This window comes from Typopeltis vanoorti, chromosome 4, assembly GCF_054136105.1.
Source record: "Typopeltis vanoorti isolate ZY-2024b chromosome 4, IOZ_Tvanoo_1.0, whole genome shotgun sequence".
NCBI classification, from domain to species: domain Eukaryota; kingdom Metazoa; phylum Arthropoda; class Arachnida; order Uropygi; family Thelyphonidae; genus Typopeltis; species Typopeltis vanoorti.
This window is the reverse complement of record NC_143552.1, coordinates 89,110,303-89,132,713: the sequence shown is the minus strand read 5'-3', so window position 1 is coordinate 89,132,713 and position 22,411 is coordinate 89,110,303. Positions and strand designations below refer to the sequence as shown.

The window sequence follows — 22,411 nt, the reverse complement described above, 5'->3', positions numbered from 1 at the left end:
TTTAAAGTTCTGTATTAACTTATATAGCCATCACATGTCTAAATAAACATAGTTATCTGTTTTTATCCATAACTCCAAATAGCTTCCATTATCTAATTTTATAGAGACCAAGCTGTAAAAGATATTGAAGCATTTGCCACAATAACTTAACAAAATAGTAAGGATGTCAAGATAGTAGTAACAGTACTTTGGTTGGAAAGACCTTAGTTTGAATGGCATCTAGGAAATGAAGAATCTTTATAAGAATCTCAAAAATTTCATCATATGCAGAAATTTCATTACTGGAAAGTTGAATCTTTCCACAAAAACAGGCAAATTGGCCTAAAGCATACATTTAATTAACAAACAAAACACAGAGTGCCTGTTAAGTAACTGAGATTGATTTTTTTAAAGGACAGCCCTTTAAATAAAAAGTAACAAACATGTTTATAGTTTTGACTGATAGTATGTGTTGTAATTGCAGGAGCAACTTTCAAGTTGGGTGATGCAGCAGTTTCGTGTGACAGCCATTGAAGGTGTGTGAGTGGAGCGTGTCAGAAGCTGAGTAATGGAGCAAAGAGCTGTAATAAAATTTTACTTGAAATTAGGAAAAACTGTTACAGAAGTGTACCAAGACCTAAAAATGTTTACAGCAATGACTATCTGAGTTGTGCACAGGTGTTCTGCTGGTTTTCAATGTTTAAAGAGAGGAGGGAGTCCCTGGAAGATGAACCATGCTGTGGATGGCCAGTTTCTGCATGGACAAATGAAACTGTGGTGAAAGCCAGGGAAATTGTTGTCCATGACAGATGAATAACCACTAGGCTACTCGCTGTAAAGCTTAGTGTCAGTAAGGAAACAGCCAGATTATTCTTAGAAAGAGAAGTGTACCAAGATTTCCACAAGAAGGAAAATTTTTTGAGGTTTGTGTTGCACACACTGACATGTGAACAGCGAAAGCACTAGGTTGCATGTTGTAAAAATTTCATCCATGCAGTTGATCAAGATTGTGATGTGTTGCAAAGAACTGTCACTGATGATGAAAGTTAGTGTTTTTAGTTGGAAGAAATCAAACATTAGAGCATGGAATGGCGTGGAACATCTACCTGGCAGAGAAAGTTCAGTTGCAAAAATCACGTGTCAAGACAATAGTCATTGTTTTTTCAATGCTGCTGAAATTATCCACTGTGATTTGTTTCTGAGGGCACCACAGTGAATGGTAAGTATTATTTAGAGTAATACAATATCTGTATGTCTGCATGAGAAAGAACTGTTCCACAACTACTTTCTCTTCCATGACAATGTGCCTGCACACTGAGCTCTGCTGTGAAGCAGTTTCTAGCTTTGAAGTTGATCTGTGTGGTCAAACATTTCTCCTGTTTGCCAGATTTGGCAAACAGGATGAAGTGTACCTTGAAATAGGATTGCTCCAGTGATATTGAGGACATCCAAAGCAGTGTGACCCAGACACTGAAGGAGGTCTCGTTCGGGACTTCCACCATGCCTTCAAACACCTACAGGGTGTTCGGGATAAATTTGACATATTTATAATTAATTATATTTTTCCGTAAGTTACATGTATTAACACACACTTCTCTTCATTTAAAAGGTTGGACCCTTCTTCATTCATATACAAGATGTCAGAAAGGATGGATAGCTGGAACCCACCTGAATCATGGAAGAGAATAACTTGTATCATGATGATTCGTGCCGGCCATCAAAATAAGGATATTTCGACTGCTGCCCAATGCTCCCTGAATACAGTAAAAACAATCAGGCATGAACTAGAGACTTGCAATGGTGACTACGAGGATGTAGCAAGAAGAAAGATCCCTAGCAGACGATCTGATTGCGTTCGTACAGCAGAATTCCTCGCAAATCTGCAGGAACAGGTGTTGAAGATCCCTGGCATTGGAATTCGGGCTTTGTCACGTGAAATGAATGTTGCAGCCTCTACTATGAAGCTTGCACTCAATGAAGACCTCCGCTACTACTCATACAAGCGCCGCAAAGGTCAGCTGCTTACAGAAAAGGCCCGTGAAAAACGTTTGATAAACGCGAAGAAACTTCTAAGCAAAGTGAAACATCCTGCGGAACCACAAACAATCTGGTTCTTTTCCGATGAGAAAAACTTTTGCCAGGATCAAAAACACAACACGCAGAATAACAGATGGCTTGCATACAGTACAAAGGACATGCCTCGTGTAATGCAGACTAAATTTCCCCAAACTGTGATGGTTTTCGGATGTGTATCCTCTGAAGGCAATGTGATGCCTCCGCATTTTTTCCAAGAGGGCCTCAGGTTGACTTCAGATGGCTACGTGGAGTTGCTAAACACTGTAGTCAAGCCCTGGATAACAAGGGTAGCCAATGGTAGGCCGTATGTATGGCAGCAGGATTCGGCCCCTTGCCACACCTCTGGGAAAAGTCAAAAATGGTTGTCTGAAAATTTCTACGACTTCACCAGTCCAAATGTTTGGCCTCCAAACTCCCCAGACCTTAACCCCATGGATTATTTTGTATGGGGCGCAGTTGAAAAAGACACCAATCGCACTTCCAGTAATACAAAAGCCCAGTTAATGGATAAAATTAAAACAGTTTTTGCGGCCCTTCCCAGGGAGACTGTAGCATCAGCTTGTTCGAGGTTCCGAAGCAGGATTGAAGCTGTGATCGATGCTAATGGTGGTTATTTTGAGTAAATCTTGTTGATAGTATTGTAATTAACTCTGCCTGTAATGTTTTTTGTCAATTCATTAAATTTAATAGATACAAAGAAGATTTTCTTTTTCCTTACGAAACTGTCAAATTTATCCCGAACACCCTGTATATGATAGATATAAATGTTTTGTGGAGTGGAGGGAGATTATTTTGAATCTGTGTAATTGACAATTCTAAATATAATTCTCTTTTTGATATAATGATTGTTGTCTCATTACTTAACAGGCACACTGTGCAATACATTGACTGCATTATATTACTTGCTTCTACAGCAATTCAAAATAACATAACTCTTCAAAACAGACCTTCCAATTAGTCTGTAGATGTCATTCTCCACCAGGTGATTCAGAACATAATTTGATGCAAGTTTTCTCTCTTACGAGAGTAGTCTGAAAAGTTCTCAGCCTCAACCATAGATGGCAACACTATTGGCAAGATTTTTTTTTTCTAAGTCGGTACATCTGTCATAAGCATCCATGTGAAATTGCAAGTCATTCTATCAAGTAGTTTTTCATACAGCTGTCTGAAGCAAAAGTGTTGTCTGTATCCCTCGAAATGAATAAAATTGAGTATTGTGCAGTTATAAAATTCTTTGTAAAAGAAGGTTTAACGGAAAAAGAAATTCATTCGAAGTTCATAAAAGTTTATGGGCACTCTTCTTCTTCATTTTCGACAATTAAGAATGGGCTGCCTAGTTTAAACGTGGCCGCACCAGCCTTGAAGATGATTCACGTGAAGGACGTCCAAATAGTGTAATAACATCAGAAATCATTGATCAAGTGCATGACATGGTATTGGATGACCAGCGAGTCAAACTGCATGAAATTGACTATATCCATTTCAAAAGAATGTGTACGATATATTTTGCATGAAGAATTGCAAATGAAAAAGCTTTGCTCAAGGTAGATGCCACGCTTGCTCCCAGCAGATAAAAAACACGCACTCGCAAAAAAATTTCTGAACAGTGCTTGGAGCATTTTAACACGAATAAAACTGATTCTGTGAGTCGATTTATTACTATGGATGACACTTGGATTCACCATTACACACCAGAATCCAAACAGCAGTCAAAACAGTGGACAGAAGCCGGTTGTTCAGTGCCAAAGAAGACAAAGTCGGTTCCATCTGCAGGAAAGGTTATGGCATCAGTGTTTTAGGATGCTAAAGGCATTTTGTTTATTAATTATCTGGAATAGGGTAAAACAATAACCGGGGAATATTTTCCGATCTTTTAACTAGACTAGATGAAAAAATTTGTGAGGAAAAAAAAAAAGACCCGGTTTGCAGAAGAAAAAAAATCATCTTTCATCAGGACAATACACCTGCCCACAAAGGTGTTTTGGCAATGGTAAAATTAAGGGATCTGCACTATGAATTGTTGAAACATTCACCCTATTCCCCAGATTTGGCTCCCTCTGACTTCGATCTCTTCCCAGAACTAAAACTCTTCCTTGCTGGTCAGCATTTTTCTTCGAATAAAGAGGTGATTGCAGCTGTAGAGGGGCATTTTGCAGATCTTACTGAGAACCACTACAGGGACGGGATAATGGTGCTGGAATAAATGTATTGGTCTTTAGGGAGATCATGTTGAAAAATAAAAATAATTTTGAAATTATAAATTCGTTTTTTCATTGTTAGGCCGAGAACTTTCAGACCACCCTCGTATATATCATGATATAGTTTGTGTGTTATTTCATATATATGTATTCCTAATGATGACCTTTTGATAGAGAGGCTGAAATGGCAAGAGCTTTTTTTTTTTTTTTAGTTGTAAGTTAAAAATAGTAATTGCTTTAATGTTTGTTTTTGTCTCCATAATTTCTGTACAAATGACAACCAGGTCAATGGGTTCAAGGAGTGGTATGATAAACTTTGTATTTCCTAAAAACGACCTCCCCATGATGAGTCTTTTGACTCCATGGAGGCCTGGATAATAATAATAATAATATAACCCTGAGAAAAATCAACTAGTAACAACACAATGGGTTGATGAGCTCTGAGGAAAATAAAATTATTGAGGTTAATAGAGAATGGGATTTGATTAGGGAGTATCTGGCACATGCATTGCACTACATATCAAGAGTCACGTGAATACATTAAGTAAAATGTGAGATGGATACACAGTGATATCAGGCAAGCAGTGTGCAAAAAAGATGTTATGGAGGAGGTAGTGATCACATTCATGAGAAAGGTGACACGCCTGGTGAAAAAAGAAACAGTGCAGTATCAGGGGAGACTAGCCAGTCAGGTCAAAGATAATCCAAAGGAATTCTTCTGGTATGTAGCAAGCAAGAAGAAAAAGAATTATGGAAGTGTTAGACTGGTGGACAGTTATGGAAAAGTGACCATAGCAAAGGATGTGTAGTGGAGTTATTTAATGAACTCTTTATCAGTGTATATCATTCTGATGTAACTGATACTGTGCAACATATAGAAGGGAGTAAAATATTAGGTTAATATTTTACTCCCTTCATATTATCTTATATATCTTACTACATTATTAATATCTTCATATAAGATATTAATAATGTAGTAAGATTAAACCCAAAATATAATTTCTTGGCATCTTTAATTTATAGATATCCAAGATGTTTAATCAAATAACCCACATTGCTTGTCTGAGAGGCATAACTGTGGTCTTAAAAGAGCCTGTCAGGAATGAAACTGCAGTCATCTGAGAAAGCTTGTACAGATAAACAGAATTTTCTGTATGCAGCAACTGACTGATGATTTAATGACGGTTGCTCTTGACCCATATCTCACCAAACTACACTCGTTCATAGAAACTGCATCATCTGCTGTAACCATGTTTTTTTTTGGTAATTAAATTTGAATGACTATTTGAAATGGGATAATAACACAATAATCATCACAAATAATAAAAAAGGTAATATAGCATTTTTATTTTTAATTAATATTTGGCTCTTTTTAGTATAAAATGTAACATAATTAGAAAATGACAACAAACTTGACAACTTTGCAAAATTTCAAAGTGGAGTGGACAGTGATATTTTCACTGGAAAAACAAATACCGGTATCAAAATTTGGTTCAACTACAGAGTTTAACTAACATTCAAAGCTAAAAATTCACTTTTTGCTATTTAGTACTTCATAGGTCCATGCAGCCCCTTCTCTTGCCTTTATTACAGCTTGGCATCAGTGGGAGCATTGACAAAATCAATTTCCTGATGGACACAACTGTCAATTCATGGTTTCGTACCATTATAATGACTTTTTAGAACTCCTCAAGTGATTTTGTCTTCTTTTGTATTTCAGTCTCCATTTGATATCAAAAATTCTCAATCAGGTTGAGATCTAGGCTATCATGGTCGCTGAATTGAGTGTTCAGCGAGTCATTCACCTGCAACAAATACTAAAGCTATTTTAAGTACTAAACTCAGTTCGTGCAGTAGATTTTAGGGTTATAATAGTATTACATACACTTTTTGCCCTATGACAAGGGACAGAGTCATCCTGAAAGATACAGTTCATTCGTTACAGTAAAGTGGTCTCTGATAGCAGGCAGCAATTCTTCTGGTACACTTGTGCATTCACTGAACCTTTTGTGAAATACAAGTACCTAACACCATGATACAGCATGCAGCCCCAGATCATCAGACTCGCTGAGAATTTGACTGTTGATACCAGACCATCAGGGGTGAATTTTTACCCTGATTGTCTTCAAACTCTCTGTCTGTCTGTCTTCCATCAGCAACCTGTAGGTTAAATTTTTTCCTTGTCAAAAAAAAATTACTCATTTCCACTGATCATGGGTCCATTTGCCATGCTCATTTTTACCAAGCCAATCTCTTTTTTTTTGGTCAAGCTCTGTAACTAGTTTTTTCCCAACAGTTACAGAGCTTGCCACAACTCCCGTTTGTTATTTCCAGTCCCATTTCAGTTCCCCAGATGACACATGGCAATTTTTCAGGCAGAGCTGCTTAAGAACTTGATCTTGACATGGTGTAGACAGTGGTTTTCTTTCTGTACTTTTCTTCCTTTCAGCAGATCAGGTTTATTTCACTTTCAACAGTAACCATACCACAGCAGCCATAGATTGACTACCACCCTTTTAGCTATTTCATGAGAGAAATAGCCTTCTCTATACAAAGCTTGAATCACACTTTTTCTGCAAGGTGTTAACTGCACTTAAGTAGCCATAGCGATCTCAGCACGAAAATGTGAAAACTAGTTTTTGCTGTCTATTTATAGCATAAAAAATTCTGACACAATAGTAGCAACTATTACATTATACAGAAATCCATGAGAATGATAGATGCTACAATGCAATGAAATATCATGATAAACCATTGAAAATGACCATTTAACTACTAAAAACTATAATTAAGTAAGGTAATGCATTTCTATGAACATGAATGTATGTGCAGGAAATTGAGGAGGTTGGCATTCACATGCTATATGGAAACCACTGATTTCTGAGAAGAACTGGAAATTTCATCTACAGTGGTGTCACAAACACTGACTGGACACTAGAAAAAAGTAATGTGGTCCGATGAGCCACACTTTGTTCTGTACCAACAGTAATCAGAGAGTTTGGTAGATCCTTGTAGAACAATGAACCAAGCTTGCCTGGCAAACACAAAAGCAAGGTTCTGGAGGCAGTGTCATGGTGCTGGACATATTCTGCTGGTACAGAACAGGTCCCCTGATATTGCTGGAAGGTTGGATGCCCCACAAGGAATATCTGGACATTGTTGTCAATCCAGTCCATCCTTCAATGTTGACATTTTATCCAGAAGGTTTTTTCATAGACAATAATGCTACTGTCCATTGTACAAGAATTGTTTAGCAGTGATTCAGTAAGCATGACAGCAACTTCCACCAAATTCCCTGGCCACCATAAGGTCCAGATTAGAACCTTATTGAGAATGTATGGGACATGTTAGAAAAACAGATCCAGGAGCAAAGTCCTCCTCTACCAAATCTGAGTCAGTTAAAGGACTGTTTGGTGAACACCTGATACGGTTGCAAATGTAGATGCAATCCAACACTTTATGGAATCTATACAAAACCCATATGTAATGTAATTGTTGTTAAAGGAGTTCCAACATGGCATTAAAAAAAATTTTTCTAATTCAGTGGCTGGTATATGAGTATAAAGCTGTATTGTATTGGTTTAACTGTACTTCACGAGGTGGAAGAGATTCAACATCTTAGAGTGATGGTTGACAGTGGGCTAAAGTTCCAAGGGTACTTTGCAAACTTTGGAAAGACAGTGCATCCAATTGCTACCATGATAAAAAGTACACTGAGTAGGGATAAGGAGGTAGTGACACTGTATGAGGCATCAGTCACACCACATATGGATTATTATGCTTAAATTGGTCACCTTGTTTTTATTGGAAACATCAGAAAGAATCCAGAGATGAATGAATTATCAAAGTAATATCATGGCTGTGGAATGTCGGTTATGCACAGTGGTTGTAGGAATGGCGATTACATACTTTTGTGAATAGGAGAAAATGCGATAGAGATGTTCAAAAGGGATTTAACAGGTTAATACAGAAAGGATTATAAAAAGGGTATATGGTGACAGGGGAAGAATGAAGGTGATCCTCTGATGTTGGGAAGAAGGGTAGGAGAAGTAGATTTTTTACACGGAGAGTGGCTGTGAGTGGAACTCATTGCCAGAATGAATGCAGGGAACCTAAATAATTTCAAGGTTTTCAATATGACAGACATGCTGATAATTAAGTGCATCTCCTTTCTTTCATGCACCTATCAGCACCTTATTATTATATGATGAAGATGAATACTATTACAATTATTATTTATTATTTGCTATGTGGCAAGTAAATTCACATCTGTGGAAGGATAATTTTAATGAGTGCTGATGAAAGAGGTGTTACAGAAGTAAATGAATAGTTGAGTTATTGACAATTTTGCAAGTGTGTACCATCTAGACAGAGGTATTCCAGTGTCAGATGTGGCAGTGACTGATAGGAGAATACAGGTAGATGAATTAGTGATGCTTATAGTATTGCTGAACTTTAACATGAATATGCCATGCGTTTTGAGGTATATTATCCCATGTGTTATGAGAATGGGGAAGTGAGTGGTATGAGTATAGAAAATGAGAGAATGGGTGTGTAAGAGGAGCAGGGAAATGGAGAGACTCAGGGTGGACAGGGGTACACAGCATGAGAAAAGTGGATGCTCCAAGGAGGTGAGTATGTGTAGGCAGGAAAGGAATGGGATGACCAGGGATCAATAGGAAACAGTTGGAATTGAAAAGGGTTTTAAAATGAAGAAGCAGAAAGAGAAATGGCCCCAGTCGAGCATGGAGAGATCACATCGAGTGAGTGGTATCAGTGGAACTAGCTGTAGATCCAGAAATGAGCTGTTGTGTTTGTATACAAATGCTAGAAATATAAGAAACAAGCCAGATGAAATGGTTGCACTAATTGCGTCTGTTCACCCAAAGATTGTCGGAATAAGTGAGACATGGTTGGAAGAGGATGACATCCTGACAGGAATAGAGATGGAAGGGTATGATGTGTTTCGTGAGGACAGAAGGTGTAAAAAAGGGAGGGGGAGAGGGCTATTGATGATGGAGAAAGAGTTATGTCCATATAAAGTAGAGATGCAAGAGAGAAATAATGCCAGTGGTTTTGAGGCAGTATGGTGTGAGATAGAGGTGAATGGAATTAAATACTTGGTGGGATGTTGTTATAGACCAGTTGAGTAATGTGGATGGTGGTGATAATGAAATGTACAATGAAATTAGCCAGTAAATAAGAAAACGATGATCATTATGGGTGATTTTAATTATGGCAATATAGACTGGAATGATGAGGTAGCAACTGGAAGTAAAGAAAATGAATTTCTTGAGTTTTTGAGGGATAACTACCTCAGACAGTATGTAACAGAGGGCACACGAGGATTGAGGTCTTGAATTTGGTCATCTCATCAGAGGATGTAATTATAAATGAGGTGTCAAATCATCCACCAATTGCTGAGAGTGACCATGAGGCAACTACCTGGGTGGTTGCCAGCAGTGCAAGGACCTCTGTGAGAAAAGGGTATATGTGGAACTACAAGGGGGGGGGGGTGATTATGAAGAGCTTAGGAGACAGCTTGCAGGTGTAGCATGGAATGAGAAGTTAGCTGGAAAAGAGATAAATGCAGCTTGGGGGATTTTCAAAAACTGTTTAGTAGATGCAATGTCTAAATGTATTCCAAGGGTGAGAACGTCAAATAAGGTGGGCGTGAGATGGATGAATAAAGAGATTAAGCATGCGATACAGAGAAAAAGGGCATTGCGGAGGCAGCATAAGAGAAGTGGAAATAACCAATTCCATAAGGTCTACAAAGACCAAGCAAGGAGGGTGACTTGGTTGGTGAGAGTAGCTAAAGAGAGGTATGAACAGCAGTTGGCTAATGAAGCCAAAAAGAATCCTAAGGAGTTCTTTCGATATGTAGACAGCAAAAGAAAGAATAATTATTGAAGGATGACATTGATTGGAGAAAATGGTATAAAGACAGCTGATGCAAAATGTGTGGTGGAGATACTTAATGAGCAGTTCATAAAGATCTTTTAATCTTGTGAATGTGACTTCATGGAGAGATTAAGGGCAGTTGATGATGGGGAGGAGAGACTGACTGTGGGTGAGTAAGAGGTGTATGGGGAGTTGAGTAAACTAGATGTTAATAAGGCTGTGGGAATTGATAATATATCACCAATTATTGTGAAGTATGTGCCAGGGAGTTGACATCTACCTTGACATATTTTTTTAATATGAGTCTTGCACTCAGTCAAGTTCCTAAGGAGTGGAAGGAGGGCAAGATTGTGCCACTTCATAAAGGAGGTGATGGAACTCAAGCATCAAATTATAGGCCTATCTGTATGTCAGGTGTTGTGGTTAAATTGTTGGAGAAGCTTGTGAGAACTAGGATCCAGAGTTGGGTTGACAACAATGGTATTATCTTTGATGGACAGCACGGATTTGCTAAAGGGAGGTCATGTTTTAGTAATCTACTGACTTATTACAATAAAGTGACTGCTTCCTTGGACAGAGGAAAAGGATACACAGTAATATAGTTGGAATTTGCAAAGGCTTTTGATAGAGTACTTCATGACAGGTTGACAGTCAAACTAGAGCAGATGGGGTTGGATATTAGATTGGTGCACAGGATTGGAGACTGGCTATCTGATAGGTATCAAGAAGTTGTGTATGGGGGAGCGATATCCAGGAAATGGAAAGTCACTAGTGGAGTGCCTCAGGGATCTGTTTTAGGTCCATTACTGTTTAACTTGTATATTAATGATATTGGCGAAGATTTCGATGGAGATATTCAGTTGTTTGCAGATGATGCAAAGTTGGGATGAACCATGAAGTGCAGCGAAGATGTTGTGGCCTTACAGGAAGACTTGAATAGATTGAGTGATTTGGCACGGAAATGGGGATGTGAGTTCGATGTTGCAAAATGTAAGGTTTTAAAAGTTGGAAAACAAAAATAAGATGTAGAATTTATGCTTGGTGAGAATATATTGTTGGAAGTAGAGGAAATAAGAGTTCTGAGGGTGATAGTGGATAAGGATCTAAAATTTAGGGAACACATCGCCAAAATTGTGAAGACAACACAAAAGCTTCTAGGAATGATGCGGAGAACACTGACGTGTAGAAGTAGGGAGATTCTTGTTCTGTTGTATACGGCTTTGATTAGGCCACACATGGACTACTGTGCCCAGATTTGGTCACCGGATTTTCAGAAGGATGAAGAGATGTTGGAAAGGGTCCAAAGGAGACTGACTAAGGTAGTTTCTGACCTCTGGAATGTCGAGTATGAGGAAAGATTGAGAAGATGTAATTTGCAGAGTCTGGTGGACAGGAGGAAGAGGGAAGATATGATAGAGACCTACAAGTTGGTAAGGGGTTGTTATAGGATCAATGCTGGAGAAGTTTTACAGAGAATAGCGGGAGATCAGCAGACAACCAGAGGTCATCCCTGGAAACTGTATAAAGATGATGTGAGTAGGGGAGTGAGAGGCAGGTTTTTTTCATGCAGAGTTGTGAATGATTGGAATGCCTTGCCTGAGAATGTGGTGTCTGCAAAGAGTTTGAATGTGTTTAAAACACGGTATGATGAGCTGTGTGTGATAAAAGGACCTCCCAGATGAGTCTTTGAATCCATAAGGTCTTGGGGTGGTAATAATAATAATAATAATGTGAAAGGGAATTTGCACCTCCGCTGAACAGTGAACAACAAACAAGTGAGACAAGGAGAGACAAACCACCTGCAAGCAACAGTCATGTGATCAACTTATCAAACCACACCTTAAATAACGGTCAGCTTGCATTACTTGGATAAAGGCCTTAACCTTGCAGTAGCACCTAGAACTGTTAATAAACTGGATTTTATAAACCACATAGAAAGAGACATTAAGTCTCTTCTTATTAATATTGCTGATAAAATTCGGTTAGAAACCAGCAATGTTCTGAATAAAAAGAAAACCTTATATAGCAATCTTTTGCAAAAAATTTTGCAAAAGATTGCTATATAAATAATTTACAAACTATATAAATTATAAACAAAAATAATTGCAATTTCTTTTCATTCTCTTACAAACGTTGGGCAATCCTTTTAAAGTTCGTAAAGAAATGAACATTGAAACAGCCATCAGAAACGCAATCGGAAAGTAAAATTAATGCAATCCGCCCTCTACGATATCAGTTAGGAGAAATTTACGATGCTCTTTTTGAAATTTTAAACAATGAAAATTTTAATAAAGAAACTCAGAATGAAGCACAAACATTATGTGCTAAAATAAAGGACTACAAATTTATTTGCTCTCTTATAACTTGGCATGATTTACTGAATAGAATAAACCCTGTGAGTAAAATGCTTCAAGACAAAAATATGAACATTACACTTGCTTTAGAATCTATCGAAAACTTAAAAATATTCTTTGATCAGATACAAATTTTAAAGAAGTTCTAAAAACGGCAAAAGAACTGAGTGAAGAGGTGGATGGAGAACAAGAATTTAAAACTGGTACGGAAGTTCGAAGATACGACAATTTGATTACGAGCGTCATGACGAAACACCACAGCTGGCAGAAGATAAATTTAGAGTGAATGTGTTTTATACACTTCTAGATGTTGCAGTGTGTTCGTTAATAGAACGTTTTGAACAACTAAACACATATTATGATCATTTCAATTTCTTGAATAGATTACTACAAATTAATAATGAAGATTTATGAAAAAATTGTGACAATTTAGAGATTCTCTTGAAGGACGACGACAATAAAGATGTAAATGCAATAAAACTATATGACGAATTATGTGCTTTCCGGGATATTTTTCAGAAGGATACTTTAAATATTCAAAACCATTTCAATATTCTTAATTTTATTGTGTCCAATCATTTATCTTTCCCTAACTTTGCAATTGCTTTAAGAATACTATTAACCTTACCTGTTACTCTAGCGAGTGGTGAACGTTCCTTTTCCAAGTTGAAATTGATTAAAACCAACTTAAGAACAAGTATGTCACAAAAAAACGCTTGTTAGTTTTGCATTAATAGCTATTGAAAATGATATATGTGCGGAATTAGACATTAAGACCATTATTTCTAATTTTGTGAATACGAAATCAAAAACCCTAAAATTTTCATTAAAAAATTTCAAGTATATTTATGTAATTTAATTTATTTTCTGTTATTCTGTAAAGATTTTATTTTTTGAATACTTTTCTTATTTTCTCATCTATCTTGAGTTTCTTTTATTTTCCTAAAAGATAGTTCCACTTATAAAAATTATTAAAAAATTTTTACAAGTTACTAAGAATTTAGTAACTGGTAAAATGCAAGAATTTTTTAAACTTTAGTTCAAATAAATTTTAACTTTAATTAAAATTCATTTTCATTTTGAAAGTGATTCGGTGAGAAGGCTATAATTCCTGTATCGTTATATCCAACGATTAAAGTGAAGTGGCTTTATCAAAATTTGCTTTAAATTTTGAGAATTTTTTGAATATTCGGGTTTATAACTATTATCCTGCCTAGTCAACACTCCTGGTTCGTTACATTTAGTGAACCAACGTGTGGCTGTTCTGCCAAAAATTATTTAAGAAATTTCAAATAATTCAAATTTTTATTATCATAAAAGAACCACACACGCCGGGATCATTACAGGGGCGCTTAGATAGAAATTGCATGCGGGCGCCGGCACTGATTGTAGTGCAGCTTGTTTCTCTGTATACATATGTGTATGCTTCAGATGATGAGCTTGATATGAAGGTCAAAATGTCGAATGTTCATTTTGGTTTATATTAAACTTAAGTTTCGCTCTAACACGGTAGTTGTCTCCATAATTTTCCATAATGTAAGTGGATTTACTATGATGTGTCTACTGATTCTGTGGAAGTTACTGTAATAATAATAAGTTTTACATAATGAACGTTTTCGCCATTGTAACAATGAAAGAAAGGAAATTTCTTTCACTGCTGGAGGGAAAATTTTATTCACCTTGAAACTTAATAAAAAATCTTAGCCTAAAAATTTGAAACCTCATGATCACTCAGCTTTGATATTAATTCATTGTTATCCTTATTATTATATGAAGATGAATACTATTACAATTATTATTTATTATTCGCTATGTGGCAAGTAAATTCATGTCTGTGGAAGGATGATTTTAATGAGTGCTGAAGAAAGAGGTGTTACAAACGAATAGTTGAGTTATTGACAATTTTGCAAGTGTGTACCATCCAGATGGAGGTATTCCAGTGTCAGATGTGGCAGTGACTGATGGGAGAATACAGGTAGATGAATTAGTGATGCTGAATGTTAACATGAATATGCCATGAGATTTGAAGGTATATTACCCCATGTATTATGAGAATGTGAAATGGAATTTGCACCTCCTCTGATCATGCTTAATTTGAGCTTCAGTTCTGGGAAGTTGTCAAGTTAGTGGAAAGCAGGCAAAATAGTTCCACTGCATAAAGGAAGCTGCAAGAGAGAGAAGATGCGAATCATATGCCAATCAGCAATTCAGGAGTTGCAGTACCAACCACAACTATGTCATTTACCAGTTTCTCCAGTACCTTGGAGAAGCTGGTAAAAGACATGATTATTGTACATGGAAATGGATATATTTTATAGGGACAACATAGTTTTGAGAATGGTAGATCATGCCTTAATAATATGCTTACTTTTTATAATAAACTGATAATGACAACTGAATTTGATAAAGGAAATGGCTAATAAGTGATACTGCTGGACTTTGGAAATGCATTTCACAGAATTCCACATAGAACTCTGTAACATAAACAAACAGGCATAAATGTGCTGATGATTTTGATAAGAGATGGTGGCTGATGGACAGATATTAAAGAGTGGTGTATGGGAGAACTGAGTCCAGGAGAAGGTGAATTGTGGGGGCTGCAGGGCTCAATAATATAGGAAATTATTTAAGGCAAATATTCAGTTGTTTGGTGATGATGATGCAAAGCTGGGAAGTGCAACAGTCAATGAAGATGATGTAGAGATCCTGCAGGATGACTTAAACAGACTGGCAGTATGAGCAAAAGTAAATTAAATGGCTGCCAGCTTAATGCAGCTAAGTGTGAGATTATACACTTTGGGATGAAGAAATTATGGAATTGAACTGCAGGAAACTGATGGGGCTAGGGATTTGGAAGTTATTGTGGATAGGGAGCAGAAGTTTAGAGGACATCTTGCAAAGATGACCGAAACAGAGCATCAGATTATGTGGCTGTTGAAGAACAAGGATAAGGAGGTTATTATTCCCATTTATAAGGACATATCTGGAGTACTCTGCACACATCTGGATTCTGTGGGAATAAAGAAGTGGTGGAAGGAATCCAGAGGCCAAACTGTATAAGAATGTGGTTAGCAAAGGTGTTGGGACTAGATTTTCTGTTGGGGGGGGGGGGGTATGCATGGTTTGCAGAGGTTTTGTGAATGCTTCATCACTGAATAGGAGATGCATAGCATGTATTATGTGAACAATGGTTAGACTGAGTCTCATGTAATGAGTCTTTGACTTTTCACAGATGCTCCAAGAAATAAGATACCTTGACCTTATTAAGTGCAATTCATCTCTGATATATAAGAATTATTCACATTCACCATATATTTAGGTTATTTTTCATTGCAGTCCCATGTTTTTCGAACAGCTATATGAAACTACAGTGACTTCCCCCCCCTTCCCTTGCCAATTTCCATATGGATCACTTTGAAGATCTCTGAGACAGTCAATCTAAGACTATGATTGGCTTGACTTCTTATAAATATTTTTATCCTGTCTGTAGTGGGTGCTTTGACAGGACATTAGTTCTTTTCAATTTCAATAGTTTCTGCAAAAACTAATTGAATGTTGTGTATCTTACCAAAGCTGTAACTTTGTGATCTGCAGATATATTAATAACTCAATAAATTATTTGTCTTTATTTATTTGCCTTTTTTTTTTTTCCAACAAAGAGACTATAATGATGGTTATCCACTCATAAGGTACACTGAACAGAAAGCAAGGAATGATTTTTATGTGATATTTGGTAGTCACTTATTAGATCTTTCCACACTTCAGACTTTAACTTTTCTGCCTACTGTCATGCACATCTACTGAACCATGTTTGACCCATGCCAGCTTTCACACGTTTCTGTTTTTTTTTTTTTGTGTGTGTGTGTGTGTGTGTGTAACAGTTCCTACATGTTCGGATTTAGTTATGTGATGGTTCATATTTACTGCTTATTGTATTTTTTTGTTCTTCCTAACCTAGAAGAAGCCACTACTAGCATAAGTGGTGAAACTAGTTGGTTTAACTATCTATATTATGACTTTTTTAAACCCAGTGTTATTTATCATTTGTCACAAATTATTTATTTTGTTCTTCTGATGTTGATTACATTTTAAAGCACTATTATGAATAACCACCAACATCTAAGCCTATCATTATATTTAAATATATCACTGTATATGCATCACCCTTGCTCTGCACATTATTGTAATTCGCAAGACTGCTAAATGTACTTTCCAATAGCAAATCAATTTAACTTCCTAACCTTTTAAATATATGCAGATATTGCTGCTGTTAAACAGTGTCCAACCAGTGTCCATACAAAGTTTTAACCTTTCCTTCCAATTTCTCATTCCATGCTACAGCTCCAAGCTGTGTCATGAGCTTTCCATAATCACCAGATTTGTATTTTAGCAGACATTCTTCAGAAGTCCTCATAGGCTAATGATGATCTCCTAGTCATCACTGGTCACTCTCAACAACTCGAGGGAAATTTGACACATCATTTACAATAATATTCTCTGATAAGATAATCAAATCAAAGCCTCTTGATCTTTGTTGACCTGCTATATACTGCCTTAGGTAGATGTATACTTCAAAAACTTGAAAAGTTTATCCTCTCTGTCCCTCTCCTCGGATGTCATTTCTTCATTTCTATCTATATTACCATAATTAAAATCCCATAATGATGAATCTTTTTCTTTTTTGCTGGGCAATTTGCTATTATTATTATTATTCAGACCTCCATGGAGTCAAAAGACTCTTTGTGGGAGGCCCTTTCTAAGAAACAAGTCTATCAAGACTAATCGAGGGAGGCCCCCTCCTAGGAAACACAAAGTCTATCATACCACTCCTTAAATGCATTGACCATTCTCGCTCTCACCACTCCATCAGGCAATGCATTCCATGGTTCAACCACCCTCCATTCAAAGAAACCACTCCTCATCCTCTTTCTCACAGTTTTCTTTCGTAACTTCCAGGGATGGCCCCTTGTCATGACTCCTTCCTGCTGTTCAACCAAGCGAAAGAACTCCCCAGTGACAACCATGTAACCACCTCTCAACAGTTTAAAAGTCTCAATCATATCACCCCTCCTTCTTCTATCCACCAAACTTTGCAGTCCACACTCCCTCAGCCGATCCTCATAACTAACATTGTACAGTCCCGACACCATCTTTGTTATCTGCCTTTGTACCCTTTCCACAGTTAATTTATCCCCTTCAAATCCTGAGGATCAGATCTGAGAACAATAGTTTAATTGTGGTCTGATCAGAGTCTTATACAACGGAATAATAACCATTTTATCTCTGCAGGTCAGTGTCCTTCTCATTATTGCAGCAATCCTCTGCGTTACCTTCACCACCTTTGCAATATGTCCCCTAAATTTCAGGTTTCTATCAATCACCAAACCCAGATCTCTTGTCTCTCCTACTTCCTCCAGTTTAACTCCTCCCACAGAGTATGCAGCGTCCCATCGATGTGTCCTAAACCTGAAGACCTTACATTTTGCTGCATTAAACTTACACACCCATTCATTTGCCATCTATCTAGCTTATTCAAACCCTCTTGCAGGGCTACCAATCTGCACTATTACTAATAAAACTTCCCAGCTTTGCATCATCCGCAAACAACGATAAGAAACTATAGTTTCTTATCACCACCCTTTAGCAACATCTAATTAAATATTTCATCTTCCCTGCCTCATGCCATACTGCATCTAACCCACTTCCAGTATTTTCTCTCTGATATCATTAATAACATTCCTCCCCCCCCTTCCCTTCATGCTCTGTATGACCCTTTCAGAAGTTTGTTTCAATCATATCACTCCTCCCTTTCTCAGATTTACTAGTGTATACAGTCCACAAATTCTCGATCAGTCTTTACAATCTGCTCCACAATTCCGAAATCTTTAATGCTCTCCTTTGCACTCTTCACTATTATTTTTATTACTGCCCAAGACATCATGGAGTCAAAGACTCATCTGGGAGGTCCTTTTATCACACACAGCTCATCATACCGTGCTTTGAACATATTCAAACTCCCTGCAGACACCACACTCTCAGGCGAGGCATTCCAATCATTTACAACTCTGCACGGAAAAAACCTGCCTCTCACTCCCCTACTCACACCTTCTTTATACAGTTTCCAGGGATGACCTGGTTCTCCCCCGATCTCCCACTATTTTCTGTAGAACTTCCAGCATTGATCCTATAACAACCTCTTACCAACTTGTAGGTCTCTATCATATCTTCCCTCTTCCTCCTGTCCACCAGACTCTGCAAACTGCATCTCCTCAATCTTTCCTCATACTCGACATTCCAGAGGTCAGAAACTACCTTAGTCAGTCGCCTTTGGACCCTTTCCAACATCTCTTCATCCTTCTGAAAACCAGGTGACCAAAGCCTTATACAATGGAACAAGAATCTCCCTACTTCTACACGTCAGTGTCCTCTGCATCATTCCCAGAAGCATTTGTGTTGTCTTCACAATTTTGGTTATGTGTCCCCTAAATTTCAGATCCTTATCCACTATCACCCTCAGAACTCTTATTTCCTCTACTTCCAACAATATATTCTCACCAAGCATAAATTCTACATCTTATTTTTGTTTTCCAAATTTTAAAACCTCACATTTTGCAACATCAAACTCACATCCCCATTTTTGTGCCCAATCACTCAATTTATTCAAGTCTTCCTGCAAGGTCACAACATCCTCACTACTCTTCATGGTTCATCCCAACTTTGCATCATCTACAAACGATGATTTTCTCCATCCAAATCTTCACCTATATCATTAACATACAAGTTAAACAGTAATGGCCCTAAAACAGATCCCTGAGGCACTCTGCTAGTGACTTTCCTTTTCCTCGACATCGCTCCCTTATACACAACTTGTTAATACCTATCAGACAGCCAATCTCCAATCCAATGCACTGATCTAATATCCAACCCCATCCGCTCCAGTTTGACTGTCAATCTATCATGAGGTACTCTATCAAAAGCCTTTGCGAATTCCAACTATATTACTGTGTATCCTTTTCCTCTGTCCAAGGAAGCAGTCACTTTATTGTAATAAGTCAGTAGATTACTAAAACATGACCTCCCTTTAGCAAATCCGTGCTGTCCATCAAAGATAATACCATTGTTGTCAACCCAACTCTGGATCCTAGTTCTCACAAGCTTCTCCAACAACTTAACCGCAACACCTGACACACAGATAGGCATCAGAATCACCACAAAAACTAAGAGACAATAGATCTGTGCAGAATAGTCCAAGTGTGGTTGCATCATGGCCAAATAAAGGGGCAAAATGACTTCCTTATCCTTACATGTTAAGGTTCATTTCATCATTACAATTATGAGTTGTATTTGCAAGCTTTGCTATATGGCCATTGCACTTCAGGGTTCCTGTGGTACACTAGTCACATTAACTCTTGCAGATTCAAATCCCCGTTATACTATTTATATCTATCAGTTTCAGCCATCCTCTTATCCACTCTAATATTTTATAATTCAATTCAATACTCTCCAATTTATTTAGTTTATATATCAGCTCTAGTACCTCCTCCTCATACACCTAAATTACATTATTCAGCTCTTAGCAAAGTAGGATGCTCATTAGTTGAACAATCTGTTCTCCATCTTCAACTTGCATTTAATTGGATTAGGCAGTGGCATAGCTAAGGGGGGTGCGGAGGGGGCGGTCCGCCCCAGGCGACACTTTGAACCATTTGAACTTTTGCAGTAAATTCTAAAATACAGTCTCGAGAACTAAGTTCCAAATATTGTAATACTACTGAGAATTTTAATCACAATTGCTGTAAGTATTGATAGTTGTGAGAGAAGTTTTTCTAAATCAAATAGATTAAGAATTACCTAGGCCACTATGAAGTAGACTTCACCATTGTCATCGACGATTTTGCTAACAGAAAAGCAAGAAAAATAACATTTTAGAATGTTGAAGTTAAAGTTTTACTTCAAAAATAAATATAGTGTTTTAATTCATTTCCCTATACGTGGTTTTGACTTTTTGTAGTATTTTTGGTGTGTGTGCTGAGAGGGGGTGGTAAACTCAGGGATCGCCCCGGACGGCAAAAGCTCTAAGCTACACCACTGGGATTAGGTATTCTTTCACAATCATTCTTTCTTTTACTTGCGGTATAATGACAGAATTCTTTGGGGTTATTCTTGGCATGTAGAACCAGTTTCTTTTCACATTCACACTTAGCTTTCTGCACTACACTAAACTACTCGTTTGAGTGTTGTAATTTTCATAACTGATGTCATCCTTACATCTTTTTCTTAAAAATCTCTTACTTAATAAGATTGTACATTATTTCACACTGATCCTATTTATTTCTATTTCTATCGAAATAAATAGGATCAGTTTTGATAGAAATATAATTTTTATATTTCGATAGAAATATAAGATCTCATAATGTTGGAGTCTTGACAAGTAACAGACTGATTTGGAGGAAAATTGTAGATAGGAAATTAATAATGATGTAATTTTTTCATGTAGTACTATCATATCCTGTACACCCCTTGAGGGTAAATGGCAGGAATTTGATGATGATGATGATCCTATTTATTCTTTAAAATCTGGGGATCCCTTCTGATAGTGCACCACTGACATATTTTTTAACACTTCCCATGCACTACTGATAATCTTTCCTATCCAGCAACTGATACCATGGACTGAACCTAGTATTCTCTTCAGTTGGTTTTAATTTCCTACTTTGTAATTCTTTTTTGAGTAGGACTTATATTTGCATATACAAACTGTATATAAATAAATACAGTTATTTGTACATACAATACACAATTCATATTTTTGTGAAACATATGGTAATCAACCCAGAACAAAAATAAACTTGCTTTGCATTATGAATGCTATGAGAATCTTATCTCTGCATATACATTATGGATTACAAAAATTAAGTTTGGAAAATACAAACTGCATTCTTTCCAGAAGTATTTTCCTCCCCCTTGCATTTTTTTCCTAATTTCAACACTGCTTTTAATAATTATTTAAGAATTCTCAAAATTTTGTAGATTTTTTTCCCCGCTGCATTTTACTATGAATTTTTCTCCATACAATCGGCTTTGCCGATGACAAAAGATGAGCAATACTCATTGCTTAATGAAATATTCTGAATTAAGTGGAAAAACCTGTTTACTTTTAATAACTGAAATAAACAGTTTACTTTTGCTTCAGTTAACAACGAAAGTTGTTAATAAACTAGATATATTAGCAATATTACATTAGTAATATACAATTGACCCGTCTTTTCATTGTGTACGATAAAATGCTTAAGGCATTTTTATTTTTTATTTTTAAATTATATTTAGCAGTTTTCAAACGGTTGAACCTGCGAAACGCAGCTGGTGCACTACCAAGGTTGATATTCGCAAAAGTCCTTGCTACATTAAGTTATATAAACGTCACTACATGAGCATTACCTGTTATCGCTATCTTCAGCAGGAAATGATTTGCATATCATAGTTAGATCCAAACATGCTAGACCTACACACAAAACCTTCTTCTGTTGAACGATGGACATGATTCAGTTTTATGTGTTAACCACCGCATGTGAAGGACACAAACTACGTTCTTCAAAATCTTATCACGAACTTCCTGAGACATGGTCAGTTCAGTTGCGTAATTTTTTTTTACATCTTTGTGAAATTCACGTATTTTTTTCATGGTGTTTTAATATTTTTTTTTTAATGAATGTAGTAGCAAGTGAAAATCGAAAGTCCTGTTCAGATTGCATCTCTCAACTACAAGGTATTTTTATTTTAAATTTATTTATTTTTTTAGCATGATGGTGAAAATTTATTTCATTAAAGACCTACAATTCTGGAAAAGACACGAAAGTTAAGAGAAATACATGCCAAAAGTAAATTTAAAATTGTCAAAAT

At 36.8% G+C, this 22,411-nt stretch overlaps 1 protein-coding gene across 2 annotated transcripts in view; it reads right to left on the bottom strand.

Moving 5' to 3' along the window:
* LOC150107484 (ketohexokinase-like) overlaps positions 1 to 22,121 on the bottom strand; it is a 90,734-nt gene extending 68,613 nt beyond the window's left edge. Inside the window, exon 1 of one of the 2 annotated variants that reach the window (XM_090391905.1) lies at positions 21,950 to 22,121. In XM_090391905.1, the coding sequence (XP_090248031.1) occupies positions 21,950 to 22,050 (101 nt within the window). In that variant the 5' untranslated portion in view covers positions 22,051 to 22,121. Of the gene's footprint in view, positions 1 to 20,362; positions 20,384 to 21,949 lie in introns of those variants that run through there. The other variant, XM_090391906.1, reaches the window with a different exon arrangement.
* Positions 22,122 to 22,411: the final 290 nt, after the last annotated feature.